The sequence below is a fragment of the Varanus komodoensis genome, unplaced genomic scaffold (genome assembly GCF_004798865.1).
Source record: "Varanus komodoensis strain SLA01 unplaced genomic scaffold, ASM479886v1 scaffold45, whole genome shotgun sequence".
NCBI lineage: Eukaryota > Metazoa > Chordata > Lepidosauria > Squamata > Varanidae > Varanus > Varanus komodoensis.
Window position 1 is genome coordinate 448,192 of NW_025336011.1, and position 20,535 is coordinate 468,726.

At 43.8% G+C, this 20,535-nt stretch overlaps 2 protein-coding genes and 1 long non-coding RNA gene across 3 annotated transcripts in view; 2 read left to right on the forward strand and 1 right to left on the reverse strand.

Moving 5' to 3' along the window:
* KAT2A (lysine acetyltransferase 2A) overlaps positions 1-2,563 on the forward strand; it is a 35,107-nt gene extending 32,544 nt beyond the window's left edge. Inside the window, exon 19 of the transcript XR_006416139.1 lies at positions 2,553-2,563. The gene's annotated coding sequence lies outside the window, so the exon portion shown is untranslated. The remainder of the gene's footprint in view (positions 1-2,552) is intronic.
* Positions 1,154-12,931, forward strand: NAGLU (N-acetyl-alpha-glucosaminidase). Its single transcript, XM_044444783.1, has 6 exons — positions 1,154-1,572; positions 6,022-6,169; positions 6,289-6,435; positions 7,613-7,698; positions 8,381-8,637; positions 11,004-12,931. Exons 1-6 carry the CDS (start codon positions 1,154-1,156, stop codon positions 12,218-12,220), a joined length of 2,274 nt encoding a protein of 757 aa, XP_044300718.1. The 3' UTR covers positions 12,221-12,931.
* Positions 12,932-13,041: 110 nt separating this feature from the next.
* LOC123030673 overlaps positions 13,042-20,535 on the reverse strand; it is a 10,964-nt gene continuing 3,470 nt past the window's right edge. Inside the window, exons 2-4 of the long non-coding RNA XR_006416142.1 lie at positions 18,024-18,131; positions 17,400-17,601; positions 13,042-14,736 (exon numbers count right to left, since the gene is read on the reverse strand). This is a non-coding gene — a long non-coding RNA (uncharacterized LOC123030673). The remainder of the gene's footprint in view (positions 14,737-17,399; positions 17,602-18,023; positions 18,132-20,535) is intronic.

A 20,535-nucleotide genomic window follows, 5' to 3' on the forward strand; every position in this document is an offset into this window, starting at 1 on the left:
GTCTATAGGATCTCATGATATGCACCAGCCCTTCCAAATTTACCTCAATAGCACTAATCATCACTGCCTTTAGAATAATCTTCTTGGGTGTTTTCTTTCTCACTAATTGTCCACTAACTTTGGGGGCCTGTTGTCACGCTGAAAAGTGTCTGAATTTCTACAATAGGGTATACAACAAGAGACTGGAAGAAACAGTCATAGCAAATTGGCTGATGAAAAGGCTGTTTCAATGCCTGTATCCCCATGTGACCAGAGGAGGAAAAAGCTAGAGTGTATTCCCGACCCTAGTTGCTCATATTTCCCTCTCCATTTGTTCTTCAGAGGAACTGGGGATTTCTCCTTGTATGGTCCTTGCCACCACCCACAGTGATCGACTGCCAGTGGCTATTCACAGATATTTCCTCATGACAGAAAACCACTTTTGGAGTGACTGTATTAGAACAGCCAAAATAGGGTACAAAAGGGCAACAGGAAGAGAGCAACTCTGAGCTCATGCAAAGCTCCTTAGCTATCTAACTCTGTAATCATATATGCTCAGTATCAGTTTGATTTATGTTTCTATGTATATATTTCTAAGGTTAAGTTGCCTTATACCTAATAGCTGTCAAGACAACACAAGAACAAAACATCCATACAAATCAAATTTAAAACTCAGTTAAAAACAGCAGAGTCAAAAACATATAACACAAGAAAATCTAAAAATGCAGATAAAACTACATAAAAACAGCAGCAGGAAAAGTAGGAAAGGATTCCTGGCCAAGGTGCTGAGAAGCCTGTCTAGAAACTTTGATTTATATGGAAACCCTGTTTCTAATTCCAGCTTTATAAATGATAGGGAGGCTGCAATTACTCTGAGGAGAGGGAAACGCGCTGTGGCCGCCCTCAGACACACCAGCACCTCTTTCTTTAGGATTTAAATACAGGTCAAGATGCCTTTCCACAGAGAACCGAGGAACCCGGTGAAGCTAGAAAACTGCTACCTTTCCTTCCAGAGGGCCGCCCTTGAGGGCATTCCCAGAGACTCGGTCTCGTGCCCGATTGGCTCGATGGGGATCGCCCATGAGCTGCTCGGCCGGCGATTGGCTAATGTACGCGGGAGAGGCCGGCTCATTGAGACTTAGGGTTCGCGCTGGCTTCCCGCTGGGAACCGGCCATGGCGGTACCGCGGGCATTGTTCGTTTTAGCGACAGTGGCGGTCGCTGCCGCCGCCCTTCCCGCTCCTGAGTGGGAGTCGATCGCCGGCTTACAATCGAAGACGGAGGACGCGCGGCAGGCTGCAGCGGTGCAGGAGTTGTTGGAGCGGCTGCTGGGCCCACGGGCTGCCTCCGCCTTCTCGGTGTCGGTCAACCGGTCTTTGGCCGGGCCCGGCGGACTCGACACGTACCGGCTGAGCTCGGGGGCGCCAGGGGTTGTGGATGTAGCTGGTTCCAGCGGGGTGGCCGCCGCCTCAGGTGTCTACCGCTACCTGAAGGACTTCTGCGGCTGCCACGTTTCCTGGTCCGGGACACAACTCCGACTGCCGGATAGCCTGCCGCCTGTACCCACCGAGATCGTCGTCACCAGCCCCAACAGGTGATTCTGTGCCGGAGGAGGAGAGCAAATGGTTTTGTTGCCTGTATTTGCTCCTAAGCAGGGGCATACCCGGTTACTGTAACCCTAACCTCGACTCGTGGAAGTAAATAATAACAATCTCAACATGTCCAGAAAGCAAAGCCCTACTCCAAATTTGTTAAAGAGAAGAAACTATGAGACTTTCAACAATTCTGTGTGGAAATGCAGTCCTGTAGATGCAGATTTTCTTGGCACAGATATGCTGTGACTGAAAAAAGCTGTAAATGTTGAATTTCTGATTATGTAGTGAGGCAGAGTGTCCCTATCCAGAAACAGCTTGACAAAGGTAACGCCAAATTTCAACCCTATAATGTAACAGGGCTTAAGGCTGGGACACTTAAATAACACTTTATCATAATTTATACGATGAAGGGGTTGGAGCAACTCCCCTGTGAGGAATGGTTACAGTAACTGAGATTGTTTAACTCAGAAAAACTGAGTAAAGGGAGACATGATAGAAATATTTAAAATTATGCATGGTGTGGGGAGGGTGACATTATTCTCCTTGTCCCATAATTCTAGAACTTGGGGTCATCCCATGAAGCTGATCGATGGAAAGTTTAGGACAGATAGAATGAAGTATTCCTTTGCACAGTGGATAGTTAAACTGCAGGATTCATTGCCCCTGGTAGTGGTGATGGCCACTAATTGGGATGGCTTTAAAAGAGAATTAGAAGGAGAAGGCTATCAGTGGCTACTAGCTTTGCTGGTTCTGTGCTACCTCCCTTATCAGAGGCAGCATGTGCCTGCATACACCAATTGGTGGTCTGGGCAAGCAGAAGCCTTGTACCCATCCTGCCTTCAGTCACCTGGCTTGCTACCATGTGAACAGTGTGCTGGACTGGATTGAACACTGGTCTGATCAAGTATGGCTGTTCTTGGTTACCTATTATTAACTAAATTACTGCTGAAAATGTGCAAAGTGGTTTCTCTATCCCCAGTTGGAAATAAAGCTCTACTAGCCCTCTGCAACTCAAGAGTGGCTGTAGAGGGCTTCCAGGTAAGAAGCTACTACTTCTCAGTGGTTTTGAACTCTGGCACCTAAATGGATGCCTTCTGGACTGAGAAAGGATTATTGATTTTAGGTCTAGAGACCTACTTCCCAGGGCTCATTGGGCTCCAGATGCAGTATGGAACAAGGCTATGTGTGTTTATTTAACTTTGCATATCTTGCTCCATCCAAAAAAGGTTTCTACAAGTGCAAAAGTTTACAAATAGCAAATAATGGGATTGAAAATACAGAAATATTTGCTATTTCTGTGTTTGATCTAAAATTATATTTGATCTGTTAGAAAATTCTTATTTTTAAAAGGCTTCATCCCACACTCAGCAATTACACACAAATAAACTCTCATATTATCTGCAGAAAAAACTTAAAGCTTATTAAAATATTTAGGAAAGAAAAGCACATGACCCAGTGCTCCTGGGACTGCACCTATTCAGGATGTAGATGTTTGAATAATCTTGGATTTTAACTAGCACCACCCTGGAGTGGTTTTGGTGAGATTTAATTGGTGACCATCCTGGTGAAGAAATTCAGGCTGCCATGACTAGTTCATGATTGGGGAAGGATTTAACACAAGTCCCCTCACAAACTGAAAGCATGCAAGAAAGGGTTGTAGTAGGGGTAGCCAGCACAATCCGTGGCTCCCTTACATGTGCTTTCACAACTTGAGGATGTGAAGACCTGTCATCTTGTATTAAGACTGTAAGCTCCTTCAGGCAGAGAATCACCCCTTGGTTATGCTGTTCTAAAAATGCTGGGTGCATGCATGCTTCTAGTTAAATTCCATCCGGCATTGATTTATACAAAGACTTATAAAAGCCTACTACTCGATCTGGTTTCTTTTCTTTTTTTTAAGGAAGTCTGGACAGTCATAAATCACATGGAAACATGTGGTTTAGCCTTGGTTGTTTTTAATATTAAATTTGGGAGTAGGGAACCTTAGTCCTCTAGTGGTTGGATTGTAATCCCTGTAATCCCTGACCATTAATCAATTGGGACATTACCTGGGACTGATGGGCATTAGGAATCCAGCAACCTCTGAAGGGCCAGTGTTTTAGGGAAGTGGAAAGATCCTTCCAATTTCTAATGGAGTGATAAAGCATCACTGCTGGTATTCAGTGACTGAGAAATGCCCAGAAGACTTTCAAGGCTTTGTTCAAAGTTCATTTAGAGGCAGCTTTTGTGTGTATTACACTGAAACACAAACATACACTGAAACAGATGCCATAGAATGGACATCTCTTTTGTGTACGGCACTTAATTTACTGTAGCAAGTGACTGTTAGTTCTTCAAAAATCAGTCTAACGTAAAATGGAAGGAAAATATTGATCTATTTTTCTCATTTTTGGTACGTTCTGTACAATGGATAGCAGTTCCTTAAAAATAGTACTAGTAAGTAAATTGCAACTACAAATTATTGCTGTGAAGTGGGAAGACTACCAAATATATTTGGGAAGGGGAGAGGTGTCTGCTTCCTTTTTGTTTTGCACCACTTGGAATGAAATGATCCCATTTGTGGAATTGTACTCTTGTATTGTTATTTTGATAACAGGAATGTAGAAAGAAAAAAGAATAAGAATAAAGGGGGGGATAGCAAAGAAACACCAAGGAATAGTAAACAAGTATTTCACAGAATATCAAATTTAAAAGGTTTTGCTTTGAATCGGTGGTTATTATCCTTTCTACGTCAATCACATTTTTTGAACTTCAGTTAAAATTAATTGAAAATTGATTCTAAATTGTGATTCCTTAACTTATCCTGTATTTACATTGACTAAACTTGCTATAACAACAACAATGCGATAATATAAACATTAATCTCTAACATATTCTCAGAAGTTATTTTCCCTTTATAATTTATGTTTTCTGTTATTTTTCCCATTAAAAAGTAAGTTATGCAAAATACAATTTCCATTTATCATCAGATTCTTTGGCTATTATCTATGTACATAATTAATCAGTCTTGCCCTTACACTTACTACATTACTTATTTTTCCAAGCATCTATAATTGATTTTTTTCCTGCTTTCCATTTTGAAGCAATTTTAACTCTAGCCACAATTGTCATGTACTTAAATAACTAATAGTTAATATTCATTAACTCAAGTTACTATGACAACGAGCATCAGTTTATCCCTAACAATATTTTCAAATTTTCTATTACAGTTGTATTCCCTGTGTGTCAAATGTCACGATGCTCTTAGTCTTTCAAAGATCAATCAAATTAGCTCAGATGTTTGAGGATGGCGTGCAGGGACCCAGAACCTCGTTAGAGAAGCTGTCCCTTGGCTTGTAGGTGGACAAAAGTCCTGGCAAGAATATAGGGGCTGGCAAGGCAAAAGAGAGTCTTCTGTGACCTGAATGTGCCATGCTGTTGTTGTCATCAAAAGCCTTGCTGATCTTCCACAAATCACCTGGAGTCCAACTGGTGGATCTAAATATGCCATTTGCCAAGGCTAACCAGAGCATTAACAAACACTGCTAAAAGTGTCTGTGGGGGAGAGGGTGTGTTCTGGAATATATAACAGCTGTGCAGAACTACCCTGATTTATGTAAATATTTATGAGTACTAGCATTCCACTTCTATCAGTCAGAGGACTTTGCTCAGCTCTAACGACTGGTCAGCTCCTAACATTTTATGAACAAGTTGCTGACATAGGCATGAATTTATCTATGGAACTGCTCTTGTCCCTCTTCTTTGCTACCCAGCTGTGTGAATAATACCTTTTCTCCATCCCACCAGCCCCACTGACATGATGGGAATGCTAGTGTTGCAGAAATGCCAGGCACCTTTAATGAAGATTAATTGGCAAGAATGTCAGGTTCATTGTGGAGCAGAGGAATCCAAAAGCAATTGTGTCTTAATACTTTTGCTCAGACCAACTAAAATGTCACCAAATAAGGCGCAAGCTTTCAGTTTCATCAGAATTCTTCTAGAGGTTGGATGTTAAGCAAGTAACAAAAAAAGCAGAAAACCAGAACCAACAAATATGGAAAAGGAGGTGAAGACAGAAGATCTTGCTTGCTATGATGAAAAAGCTCCAGGTTGCAATCTTAAAGCATTTTAAAATGGAATGGAAACTTAGGCTAGACTATATCAGGAGAGAGGAATGTCTTGGGTTGCATCCGTGGCCAGTAGGCATTCCCAAAAGTACTACGCTTTGTGGGAAAAGGCAAAATGTTCTTGAAATGTTCTGAACTCTTAATGATAGAAGAGATCAAAAGACCATGTAGTTTAGCTTCTAAATGAAGGTGGGCTTCGACATGCATCTGTGTAATGCTAGCCACAATGTGCCACAAGCAGAGAGCAGGTGTACTGGGGTGGAGGAGCAAATAGCTCCAGATAACTCAGACAAGTGAGCCAACCAGCAAGGACTTCATTGCTTTGTTAACCTTTCTCCCCAGGTTCCGGTTTTATCAAAATGTCTGCACTCAGAGTTACTCGTATGTGTGGTGGGATTGGGCCCGCTGGGAGCAGGAGATTGACTGGATGGCACTCCATGGCATCAACATGGCGCTGGCATTCACTGGGCAAGAAGCCCTCTGGCAGCGGGTGGAGTATTTGTTCTTTACTTAGCATCTCATTATGGCTGCAACCATATGTTAATACAAAATTTGCCTCAACCCAGTTTAAAGCAATTCACATTCAAGACCCCTCTTCTCTTCTTCCAGGTGTATTTGTCCCTGGGCCTGAACCAGTCAGAGATTGATGAATATTTCACAGGCCCAGCCTTTCTGGCTTGGAACAGGATGGGGAACTTGCACACCTGGGCAGGACCACTGCCACTTTCATGGCACCTGAAGCAACTCTATTTGCAGGTACCTGGTGCTCTTAGGCCAGCACTCAGGGGCTCCTTGTCCTTAGCTCTCACCTTTGGGACTTGTGTTTTCCTTCAGTATTCCCCAGTTAGAAATACCTACTGCAGTCTCAGTCCACTTCAAGAGGATGTCCCATTCATGCTACTGAAAGTCCAAGGTAGGCTTCAGGACAGCCAGAATTGCCTAATCACATGTCTGCTGCATTCCCATATAAAACGGGCCAGCAGCCAAAGCTTTGTATTTCACGCCAGTGGGGCTGATAGCTGTTCTAGAAGGATGGGGACTGAAATTAGTAGTGATAAAATGTGTAGTTCTTGACTTTCTTCTCACAGCAGGAGCAAGGTTGTCCTCTGTAACACACTTACCTGGCAAAAGCCTTTCCCAAGTTATTTTAAAGGCACACAAGTGTCTGTTCTTTACAGAAAAGGTATGCCAGGTCATTCTTCCACAGCCTGGGGAAATAATCTTCATCACCCTGGCATTAGTGGGGCCAGTATTCCATGCTGCCTCTTGTGCCCTCCAGAGGCATTGGAATACAACTTCCATGGCATGGCTGGCTGGGGGAGAATGGGAGTTGTAATCCAACACAATCTGGAGGGCACCAGGTTGGGGAAGGCTGTGTTGGGTTGTAACACAGTTCATCATAAGCCATTTGTCTTGCTAGCAGGTGAGGTGGCTAGCGGTGTGGTCCATGGGACTTTAGGAGTACACATTTGTGTTCCAGCCTTCCAGTGTTGAGGCCAGGGCAGTGGCGTACCTGGAGTGGCCTGGCCCACTTGATCCTTATAGTAGGAGAGGCTGGAGGAGGGAGCTGTGACTATGCACTGAACTAGGTGGCTGACGAGGGAATGAACACAGGTACTCTTGCTATTTCAGTGGCTGCTCTAATGAGCTACTGTACTTGACCATTTACCACTGGGCATTTGGAACACTTCATAAGGGGAAGCTTTGAGCACCTCCCTCTAGCAGCACCTCCCCCTTAGTGTCAGCAAAAACATCTGGAGGCCCAGTCCTGCCTCTCACACGTCATATGTGGGTTTGGCCCAAGGAATCCACAACCCTTCCCTGAAATGGGGGCCTGCTTCAGGAACTAACAGGTGGGGATAATCAGGAACAAAAATGGATACTTTGTGGGCTTTGTTTACACTACTCCATCCTGCCCTCTTTCCCTTTCCAGCACAGGATCCTGGAAAGAATGAGGAGCCTGGGGATGATCACAGTGCTGCCAGCCTTCTCTGGACATGTCCCCCGAGGTCTTTTAAGGTAAAGATTGGCCATGCTTCACCTGAGGGAAAGGAGCAGGGTTAAGATATGAGCACAAAAGATTGCTCTGTTCCGTATCAGGCCATTGATCTGTCTAGCCTAGTGTGACAGGCAGTGGCTTTCCAGAGCCTTCCCTAGCCATACCAGGAGATGCCATGAACAGAACGCCCAATCATTTGCATGCCAGGCACCTGTTCCACCCCTTAGTTATGTCCATTCCCGTGATGTGTGGGTGAAGCTGTGACTCAGGATGGTGGAGGGTGGTGGGCATTTTGGGAATCAGTGAGAAGTTGGTCAAATTGTGTAAACTTGAGAGAACCCTGGGTGAGAATTCCTGAGCCTAGGCAGTGTGCATTTTTTTCCTTAATATTAAGCTATTCGGCTTCGAATGCCTTCGGCATCAGAGGACATGTAGAGTGAGGCTTCAGGATAGGAAGCCATAATCTCCATCTGTTTCCATTCTGCCTGTTACAAAAGGGTGGAATGGCAGGTGTGACAAGGTTGATTGCAGCAGTGATCAAAGGATGAGGTTCCTACCCTCTCTTCCCACCCTCTGTTTTTTTGCAATTTCTTCCCCTGGTTGTAATTCTAAGCAAGAATTACAGCATTTAACATGCACACAATGCATATGAAAGAACAGATAATGCTACAGCTCCTTCTGGATTTCTTTTCTTCATCCCAGGGTATTTCCCCAGGTCAATGTCACGCAGCTGGGGAACTGGAGCCACTTCAACTGCACCTACTCTTGTGTCTACCTCTTGTCACCCGACGAGCCCATGTTCCAGGTCATTGGGACCCTCTTCCTAAAAGAAATGATCAAGGAGATTGGTACAGATCACGTATACAGCGCTGACACCTTCAATGAGATGCGCCCCATCTCTGCAGATCCTGCCTACCTATCCAAGGTCAGCGCAGCTGTCTTCCACTCCATGACTAGAGGTATGGTGCAACAGCTTCTCTTCCCCTTCCCCTTCTCCAGTCTTCTCTGGCATTGGTTTGTTTTGCCCATTTTGGTAGCTGTGTAAGCTTAAAGGGTGATGGTAGGCTAGAGGAACTGCCCCATGGAGAATTTGAGAGTGCGCACCAGTGCTAAAGAGAGCTGTGAAAATGGCAGGGTTGCTTTTTAATCCATTTTATTCATTTATAAAAACATTCATGTACCACTTTCCTGACCCCATAAGCAATAATGCACAATCTTGATAAATATTGTTGATTAGTTTATTTTTAACTTGGTTTGTGCCCTGCCTTGCTCTAAGAAGAGGGATTCATGGCAGCTTACAATCATAGGAACTATAACCCATTTCAAATAAAAGCTTGGTTAAAGCAATAGAACAAATACATTAAAAACACAACTGTGGTAGAACAAAATCAGCACCCAGACCAGCTTACCCATGTGCTTGCATGAACACCAAAACATAGAAACAGTGAGACAGAAGGAGTCTCCTGGGCCATCTAGTCTGATCCCCAGCTCCACTCATGACATGCCTACCATGTGCATGTCCAGCCTATCCTTACCCTTAGAAATGTCTTTGCCTAATGGCAAAAGGACAGCAAATTAGCTGTCCTTGGCAGGGAGTTCCATAGTGAAGGAGCAGCCACTGAGAAGGCCCGTCCTCTCACTGCCACCAAACATGCCTACCAAAAGAAAGGCTTCTCCTGAAGATCCTGAAACCAGGGAAAGTTATATTGAAGACACCAGTCTTTCTGGTAGCCTGTTCCCAAGCCATACAAGGTTGTATAGGTCATACTATACTATACTACACTATACTATACTATGCTATAATATAATATAAGCCACCAGCAAAGTTAACTGACAGGCAGGTTCATGCAGGAAGTGTAACTCTTCAGATATCCTGTTGGTACTGCATCAAAGCAGCAAAAAAATCTTCAGCCTGAATAAGTTACAGATATGAAGCAGACAGGCTGCTCCCATAATTGGGTAGCTGGAGTTGCTTTGTAAAGCACAATGTTTGGTTTCTTCTTGTCCTGATTCTCCTCTCATCTTCTGTTTGAAGAGTCATTAGGCAACAGCAGAGCAAACCTTTTTATTTTGCTAAGCCAGTCCCACCACCCCAGTACAGTCCAAGGCATCCCTTTTAAAAAGGATGATTCCTAGCAAGGCTGGGAAATATATTGATTTAATTTCTATGCTATCCTTTCACTAAAAACAGTACTCAAGACAGCTGGCAATAAAAAAAGATATTAGAATTTAAAGCACAGTGGTACATCTGTAAAAACATCACTTGAAAACTAATCCATTAAGAATACATCTGCTAAAAATAACTAAACAGCAGGCACCAGATTAAAACCTAATTCAGATTAAAACCGAAAAGCTGTTGAAATAAAACTGACTGTCACTCAGCAGAAGGTCAACAAACAAGACAGTGAAGTTCTGGGCTGATTGGCCAGTGGTTTGACTTTGAATTAATAACAGGCACAAAGAAGTGTAACCCAAAAAGTAAACAGCAAAGAAGCACACATGTAACAGGTTGGGATACAGAATATTCAAAATCAGAAAACTACAACATGTTTACAAAATCATGTAACTGGCTTTTAAAATACCTTGAATTAAAAACCACACTGCATAGTGGGCTTCCTGTGAAATAAACACTCCTTGTAACCACTCTGCTCAAACATAATCTACAACAGCTGTCCATGAATTTTTGAAAATACTGTCTAAATTTGAGTATTACAGATCACTATTTGTTATGTTGCTTTGCTGGCTCTGAATAAGGAAGCTTCATCTGTTCATACATAGCCTAGACTATTATTATTTTTTCTTCTGCATACTTTGGGGGTCAGAAAGTATGGATGCCCCCCCAAAAGGTAAGGGTAAATGTGCATCTTTGTATACAGTTTCTCTTATAGAGGAAAGTGATTTGCATATATTATCTCAGCACCTCAATTCAACCCTCCTCTCCTTTGAGACGGTACTGATCACACGCTTTGTAGCTTGTTGCCTTGATCATAAAGATTCCATTTTTTAAAGAAGGGGTTAAAAACTGAGATTCTCAGACTCCTGCATCTACTTCCAAACTTCACATTTGTGCCATGTGACTTTTATGGAGTCTTGATGATAAACAATTAGCAGGGGTAGCTTGACTTCATTTTTGGCAGCCTTTGATGCTAAAAGCAGTTCCTAGGAAAGTGTATTTCTGTGACTAGAGATCTATCTATCTATAAATGAGAAGCATACAGAAAGTGAAGTGTCTTATTGGGCTGTATATCAAAGCAGCTGTTTGCACCTCTGTTTCTTGGGCCCTGTTACTCTTTCTTGTAATAATTCGCTATGTCTTTTCCAACAGCTGACCCCAGTGCCCTGTGGCTGATGCAAGGCTGGCTTTTTCAACACCTGCCGGATTTCTGGAAGCCAGCCCAAGTCCAGGCCCTCCTGCAGGGTGTGCCTCTCGGCAGGATGCTGGTGCTGGACCTCTTTGCGGAATCCAAGCCTGTCTATCCATGGACAGAGTCCTTCTATGGACAGCCCTTCATCTGGTGTATGCTTCACAACTTTGGTGGGAACCATGGCCTTTTTGGCACGGCAGAGAGTATCAATCAGGGCCCTTTCGAGGCCAGAGGCTTCCACAACTCCACCATGGTGGGAGTTGGCTTGACCCCAGAGGGTATTGAGCAGAACGATGTGATGTATGAGCTCATGACAGATCTGGGTTGGCACAAGGAGCCGATTAATCTCATGGAGTGGGTGGCCAACTATGCCACACAGCGCTATGGTGCCATGAATGCCCAGGCAACGCAAGCCTGGCAGCTACTGCTCCGGAGTGCCTACAATTGTTCGGGAGTTTGCATCAACCATAACCACAGTCCACTTGTGCACCGCCCTTCCTTGCGGATGAACACGGAGCTGTGGTACAACAGAAGTGACATCTACGAGGCTTGGCGGCTGCTGCAAAGTGCAGCCAGCACGCTTGGCACCAGCAGCACCTTCTGCTACGACCTGGTGGATGTGGCACGCCAGGCCGTGCAGCAGCTGGTTAGCGACTATTACATGGAGATCAAGCAGGCTTTCGAGAGCCACACACTGCCCCTGCTCCTCACAGCCGGTGGTGTGCTGGTCTACGATCTCCTCCCAGAACTGGACGCTCTTCTGTCAAGCGACAGGCGCTTTTTGCTGGGGAGCTGGCTAGAGGCTGCCTGCACAATGGCCACCAGTGCCAGAGAGGCGGATCTGTATGACCTCAATGCTCGCAACCAGCTGACGCTCTGGGGACCCAGTGGCAATATCTTGGACTATGCCAATAAGCAGTTTGGAGGGCTGGTGCTGGACTATTATGGGATGCGCTGGAGCCTCTTTGTTTCTACCTTGGTGAAATGCCTCAACACAGGAACGCCTTTTCACCAGAGCCAATTCAACGAAGCTGTTTTCCAAGTGGAGCAGGGATTTATCTATAATGGGAAACGGTACCCTGACACGGCTACAGGCAACACACTGGACATAGCCACAAAGATATTTCTGAAGTATTACCCTTCTGCCATGAAACGCAACCACTTGAGGGCTATGTGATGGACAGCTTAGCTTTCCAGACCATCAAGTCCAAACAGCTGAATTTGTTTGGTGCCCTGAGCCAGACTGTCTCTGACCAGCTTGTCATGGTGGTTTCTTTGGGTGCATGTCCCAGTTGTATTGGAAATGGTGGTTTGAGTGGGGTGGAGGGGTAATATAGCGAGCCTGGCAGTGCCCAATATCAGTAAGAAGAATGCCAGGGCTAAAGCCTGCTTCCAAGTTGTGCGCTTTGACCTTGAAGCCCTCCATCCTAGCAGATAAGTTGAAACTGGCTGGAATTGGCGATAAGTATCTGAAACTCTGCAGATGCTCTCAAAGGCATTTGCTTTCTTTATTCATGTGCTCCTGAGCTGGCTCAAATGGGCTTCAACAGTGTGGAAATGGGCACTACAGCCTTAGTAGTGGATGGTCACTAGGCCTGTTCATCCAGCTCCCTGCCCATGTCTGGGACCAGGCCAGGATGTGGGGGGCCAGAGACAAGACAGAGGCACTAGGTCCAGGGCAACAGAACTTGAAGTGAGTCCAAAACCAAGGTTTGATGGCAAGGCCCAGTCATAATCATACTGCAAGCTGAAGTAAGGAACCAGGAAGACAAACAGGTGCAGGTACCTTGAGGCAGGCTAACTGGACAGATACACGGTAAGGCAGGATACTGGCTGGCAAGAGGCAGGCATGACAATTGCTGAGGCAGTTGGCAAGGCAAGATACATGGGGATGCAGGATACACAGCAAAATGCAGAAGACCCAACAAACGTCAGGCGGGATTTAGGCACAACAGCAAACAGGAGAACCTTCACTGCCGAGGCAACATGGCAAGGCAGGAGCCACAACGGGAACCAGGAGCAGGAAAGACCAGGCAAGAGGCAGGCCCAACAACAAAACAGAAGGATCTATATAGCTAAGGGCACTTCTGGAGGGAAGAATTTGCTGTTATATAGCTCTTCCCCCAGGACTCCCAGCTGGTACTCATCAGGAGCCTAAGAGCTCCAGTAGGACCTGGGACTGACCCAGCAAATAGCAAGGTGGAGATCTTGGCCAGGCTACCAAATGGAACCCTGGAGCTGCTCAGATTCTGACAGCCCAGCCCTCTTTCCTCCCCACAGGTCATCCTATGCAATCAAGAACCATGTGGTTCTAGACTCCAAAAGGTGCTAGAGGAAGGGATCACTCAAGATGGCTTGTGCAAATGAGCCAAGCCACATTTCCAAGAATTTGAGAGGGGGTCATTTCTTACCATTCCCGAAGAGATAAATACTCAAGAGGGAAGATACCACATTGATAGTAGTGAGTGATATGGTTCATTTCCTCATTTGGAGGAGAATCTTGATGGGGTTGAGCGTGAGATGGTGGTCTGGGCCTTTCTGCTGAACTGGCTGTTGATTGGGAGCTGGAGACATGGAAGTGGAGGGTGGGCCTGGGGCTTATGCCTTCTACAAAGCACTGGAGTATTAGCTTGTGTATCTTTTTTTAAGCAACATTTAGGTTGACATATTGGAATTGGACTTTCAGCTTCTGTTTCTTCTTCTGTTGAATGTTGGAAGTTCTGAATATTGTAATGTTGTGATGAAATTTGTTCCTACTGGAACTGCACATAAAACTTGGCATAGGTAAGCTGTTGGAAGGTGGGCATTGCTAACCGGCATCTCCTCCCACAGTTCGCTTGCTTGACCTGATGAATGCTTCTCCTTGAGTTGGCCAGAGCCTCAACCTCAGACGTCCTGTGGGTGTGGCTGTTAGCAACATAACATAACCAAGTTTAAGGCTTAAACAGCATCCCTGATCACAAATACTTCACAGGGCATTCTTCCTTGCTTTTGATTAGCAAATAGACTTGGTATAAGGTTATTCCAGAAAAGTAATAGGAAAGGTGCTGGAAAGAAGGAAGCAGGCCTGATGGTAAATGTTTCTGGATAGACCAGGAACAGTAAGAAAACACATACACTGTACATGTGCCTGTACTTTGCTGATGTCTCACAGGTGTCGTCGGTGGCTTGGAGTGCTTTCCCACCTTTGCCCAATGCACCAGCTTGCCATAGTTATTCTGTCCTCTTTATAGCTAGATGAGGCTGCTGTGATGCACTGGATGTAGGACTGCCTTTAAAGGGTCATCTAATACAGAATGCAGCCGCTAGCACGTCCATATGCATTCAGAGCATATAATGCCAATACTATGTTTACCAGCAATGGTCGCCTGTTTGTTTCTCGGCTCAACTTAAAATACTAGTGTTGATCTTTTGCACCCTAAACTTGTGGCCCTCCAAATGTTTGGAGCTACAGTTATTAGGAGACCTCCCCACTGGCTATGTGCCTAAGGCCTGCGAGAGTTATAGGCCAAGGAGGCCACCGGTTGCCTGCTTCTTCCCTAAACTGTTTGGGGCACACCTATTTAAAGGATGGTTTGTTTCCATCTGAACTTGCTTGGGCTTTACATTGGTCTCACAGGCCTTGCTTGCAGGGCTCTGTCAACATCCATCGGATAGGTTGAGTCCCTTCTCAAGGCCTTTTCAGTAATGGTCCTGAAAGAGAAGAAAGAAAATAAAACTGCAACTCGGAATCACCAGAGACAAAATAGATAAGTAGAGTTGGCTTAATAAAGACATGCATGGTTTAGTAAAGCAAGCAGGTTGTGTTCAAGACATAAAATAGTATAACCGTAGATAGAGAGCAATGGATATGGATGGGGGCATGTGCTCCTGATGGTTCTGCAACAATTAGAGTTGACAGTGATTGGTTAAGGGTTTTAACCAATAGGTGTTGCTATGGAGATGAGCTCTTATGTAAATGGAAGTGCCTGCATGCAGCTCAGGGTCTCCTCAGTTTACTCTGTGCAATTATTTTGTCAGTGTATTTTTTAGAAATAAAATAACCTTTCTACTTGTCTGTTGCAGTGTATGATTTGGGCCCCTGGCAGAAATCCAGTTTGTTTATAGATTTCTTGGTCAAGCGTCAGGGGGCACATCCCTAAGCAGGCTCCTCTTCTCCTTGCTATCACTGCTGCCTCTTGGCTTGCTTTCTTCCTTTGGGCCTAACCTGTACAACTGCCTAGCCAGAGGGAAAGCCAAAGGCAAGAGAAAGCGGCTGCCCTCTCCCCTTCCTCCTGTCACTGCCAGCTTGCTTGGAGAAAGAAGGTGAACAAGAAATGCCAGCTAGGAGGAGGAGGAGCAGACCCAAGAAGTTTCATATATTGACACTGGGCCCCCTACAGACGGGTGCCGGAGATGAACAGTACATAACCCTGTGCCCGTGGACAGAAGTTGATGCTTGACTGTCCCACAGGAGAAGAGTCGATGTGGAAAAAGCTTCCAGAAGGTTGAAATGCCATTAGCATGCAAAATGCAGACTTGCCCAGGTGTCTGAGCAATTGTGACAGCTCTTGAGAGTTTTTGACAGGCTATTGTGTTTTAATGTATATTTGTTGGGCCACTGGGATAAGTACACAAGTCAGAGATTTTTGAGGGTTGTAGAAGGACATTTAGATTTACTAGGCACTAGGGAAATTTTAAGAAAAGGCAGAGTAGGTTCTGCGTGAACCTGAGTAGAACCTGACTGATTAATTTGAAAAGATGGCAAAGCAGTTTTTATACTCACACCTAGGAACAAGCTGATATAAGCCATGGAGCGTCTGTTTTGGGATGAAACATCTCTGAGTGAGGAGGGTGAAAATGCTTCTGATTATTCAGATGGGGATGGTTGAAATAGGCAATAGGTATAATTTAAGACATAACAGCCAATCAAAGCACCATAGAAGGAAATACAGAAGCTAGAGACAGTTGAAGAAGGGTACAATGTATAAGTGTTTCTATGCTAAAGCTAGAAGTTTCTGAAGCAAAATGGAGGAATCAATGTTTGGTTTTAAAAGAACATGAACAGCAATGTGAGTTGCATATCACAGCCAATTAGGTTATTTAACACAGGAATTGGTGGGGGCGCACAAGAGTGAATTAGTGCACTGCTTAGTACCTCTGTTTCAAATTAGTAACCCAGGAAAACATTATTCCTGCATTGTTTCATGAACTCTGGGTTGTTTGGGGTTAAACAATTCAGAGTCAGGCCAACAATTGCTCATAGCATTTTTCTGGGTTAACTGTGGGTTGTTTAAACCATGAACAACCTGCAGTTTCAGGTTTGAACATTTCAAAGCAAGCCAGGAACTGTTCTGAGTGACTAAATGAAAACAGAAGTGTTAAACAGAATGCCCTGCCAATTCCTAGATTAAACAACCCAAAAATTGGCCATAATGTGTATAACTGAAACCCAGTGGAATGCAAAGACTTGGTGGAATATAATTGACTTTGAATATGTATTCTAGGGAAGGGTAGTGTCACTCTATATATCAAAGAGGTAATTGTGTAAATCTAAACAGAAAACTCCAAAGGACTACAGAATCACTGCAGTGTCCTGGCAAGGCCCTGTCCTATACCAAGTTATTTTTTTCTAGTGCTTTGATGATTTAGGCCTTAGTCAAAGACTGCCATTTTAATTTCTCATGATGCCCCCTGCATAGCATTACTCTGGGTTATTGTGAGAAATTAAAATGACAGCGCCAAGGATTGGTGCCCAGATTCAGTGGAGTACTGCTACTGCAAAGCCGGCCAGGAGCCCTCATTCATTCAGAAAGGAGCCCATCAGCAGACAAGTTGCTGCAGACCCACTCAAGCCTAGAGGATCTTGGAACTTCTCAGAAGAAAGGCCTTCAGGGACAGCTGAGATGCAACAAGCTGACTTCCTAGTGGCCTTTCAAGCATCTTTTCAACCCTGTCACAGTTCCTGCCTGGGATAAGAATGTTCCTTCTGCAGGGCAGGTGATGGGCTGAGCTGAGTGGGGTCACAACTGTGTCTCCAGCCATCAAGCACGCCATTGCCAGCCTACGCAAATTGACTTAAGAGCTCTTCAAGGCTCATATCTTCAAGTAGGACAACACTCTATTTCCTACTCCCTCTTTCAAAAAAGTTTGAAAATATATTAGTTTTGCTTTAAGATGAGGAATAAAATAGTGTACCCAGAGGGAAAATACCAAGGGGCTTTTAAAAATTTGTAATAAGCTTCAACGCTTACAGATAGGGTAGCAGTAGAGGTAGGGACAGAAATGCTAAGATTCATGGCCTCCAGAGGCAGGAAGTTCAAGCCCTTTCCCAGAATCAGAGCATCTGACTCAGGGAATGCTAATTGTCTACTCACCTCCTCTCTGCCAGGTAAAGAGTGGTGGTTGCTTTTTATCTTTCTCTCCCCTCCCCATACAGCTACATTGCTATATAACATGGAAAGAGAAGTATTTGCTCCTGCTTTGCATCTGGAAAACACGCAGCAACAGCACAAGCAAGGAATCTCTTTTTGCAGGAGTTGTCACAGAGGGTTGTTAGGGTCTCGATTGCTCGGTATGCTGAAATAAATAGCAGAACAGAAATGATTTGGAGGTGGTGGATTATATTCCTCTAATGGCTCAGTTGCAGTAAATTTAAATCAATGCATCATGAAAGTAATGGACTCAGCTGTATTTTAGGAAAATAGACCATGTAGTATTGACTTGATAAAATTAATGTTTAGTGTTGTGGCTGTAAAAGGACTCTGAACAAGACTCCAAAAGTGATAATTTAATGTTAGTAACTAGCAACATCTATCATTAAAAATAAAGTGTTGGAGGTGATGATATAATAGTGGTAAATAACATCATAAAACATGATGCTTTACAGAGCACAAAAGACCAAGACTCTATCCTCAAAGGGTTTATGAACTATAGTTTGACACAGGGTAACCAACAAGGAAGAGAAAAAAACAAGCGGAGTAAACAGGGAAAAAATATACCTGCTCATTATTATTAGATTGTATTTATATCTTGCCTTTTTTCCTCTGGGAGGAACCCATGGCAGCTTAGGTAGTTCTCCTCTCCAGTTTTAACACTGCAATTAGAACCTGTGAAGTAGGATAGGATGAGAGTCTGCGACTGGCCCAACTCACCCAGTGAATTTCATGGCTGAATTTTATTTATTTATTTATTTATTAAGACATTTATATGCTGCCCCATTTGCCGAAGCCTCGGGGCGGCTCACAATATGAAGAAAATTACAGTAGTGACAATATAAAAATAATAATCCCCTGGCCAATACTAAGCCCCACACCACACCCACTTGCATGTTCTCTCCCACTGCCTAGGCTTCCTTTGAGCTTACCTGAAGACTCCCTGCCCCCATATTTATTTTATTTATTTATTTATTAAAACATTTCTATGCCGCCCCTTGCCGTAGCCTCGGGGCGGCTCACAACATAATAAAATACACAATAAATTAAAACAATAACAATTAAAATATATACATTGGAATAAAATAAGCAGCCCTGGCCAAATAAAATTCAATGATATTAACATTTAAAATGCTGCTTAAATAAAAAGGTCTTCGCCTGGCGCCGAAAAACAAATAACGACGGCGCCAGGCGGACCTCTCTGGGGAGCGCATTCCATAACTTAGGCACCACCGCTGAGAAAGCCCTCCTCCGAGTAACCACCCTCCTAATTTCCTTCACTGAGGGCTCCCGGAGGAGGGCCTCTCCCGCTGATCTCAGGGGGCGACTGGGCATATATGGACGTAAGCCGTTTATAGGTCATCACCTTTCCCAAGGTTTTTGCTGCTGCTTTAATACAAATACAAAAAATGGGTGTGCAATTTTACTGGTTTTGATATTTACCCATTTTGATTACCTTGCATATGAACATGTGTAGCAGTTGAATAAGTGCTATCCCATGCTAGGAACCATGTGCTATACAATTCTACTTCAGACCAGAATTTACAATATTTGGGGCTAGTACTTCAAAAGTATAGGACTTTTCTAATTTTTTCCTTCGTAAGATGTGTGGTGGTCCTTGCTTCATTACCTGATTTTGGATGGAAATCTCAGAGACAAGTCTACAAGGTGACAGTCATTGCACCCAGTTTCTTAACGAACTGAACACTAAGTTCAAAATACATTTACTTCCCAGGCCTAAATCTATATTGCCTGCGCACCAGTAATAACTGAATCCTATCGCTTGGGTTCTTGTAGTTTGTCATGGTTTGTGCTTGTTCAGTGATCGAGGTGGCAGCTTGCCCCAGTAATGAATTTGCTTATGTAATAAGCATTAGTTTAGGCTATAGGAGTCAAATCTGCTAGCATTTTTTTCTATTTTTAAAGAGGTTCCTTAACTCATGAGCTCCTGATTTGGGAAGGCAGAACTGTGCAAACATACCAGTATAATTAATTCCTCATTAACATTACAAGTTTCAAAACTGAACATGTTCTCATTAAAGAAATCCCGCGATATGATATGATACCACTCCAGAAGGATGATTACTCGTTACTTTATAGTTTGCCCCCTTCCCTATTCACAGGCACTGAGGAGATTTGCTTTTGTTTCACACTCTTTGAAGTGGGGAATGTTTACAAATTCAATCTTATTTTCAGATTTGGGGCATTGTAAAATAAGAGTATACTGTTCACTTTGTGGAGCTGCTCCTTGTTTCCAGAGGAATGCAACTATGTTTCACCTAAGATCACAGGAATGCTTTCATGTCTTCTAATACTGAAAATAAGGAAATGGTTTTAAGGTGTCTTCTCCAAATAGTACAGGTGTGCATTGGGTTGGAATACAACTTGAAACATAAGCATGACCTTGAAACCTTTCTAGTGCTTCTGAAGCCACTGGAACCAGACCTGGGCCAGAACAAGGCTTGCTTACCAATTTGTTTCCCTTAAGCACAGTCTGGGAGTTAGGAAGATACACTTTGTAATCCAGGAGCATGCTTTACCAGGGTCTTCAGCCACTGCACTTCAGAGGTCATGAACTGGGGCCATGAGATGGCCATTCTTCTAGGCTACACTACTTTCTTTTAAGCTTTCAACGGATTTTTTGGTTCTCATAACTCCCTAATCCCTGCACCTATCCTTCTGAAACATTACAGTCTTCTTGCCTGGGAAAACCTCTATGGGGAGAAATGCAAAGAGAAAGGAGTGGAAGTGCATCATTCCTCCCCAAATTCAAGAGTTCCCCTTATATATAAACAACTGCATCTGTCCTTGTGAAATTGTAGACACCCCTCTAAATTGTTGGTAATTTTTAATTAGCAGTGCACAAGAAACGTAGGTACATAAATGTGTCTTATTTCTTTGGATTGCCCTCAAAAGACTTGCATATATATCCCTGCACCTATTCATATGCAACTTGGTAGGCTTAATCTTTCAGAAGATCCCTACAGATTTCCTTTAATTCTGCCAGTAAATAAAAAGTTCTCTATATATCTATGTGTGTATGATATTAGCAATTTCTTATGTAATCCCCTTGCAAGAG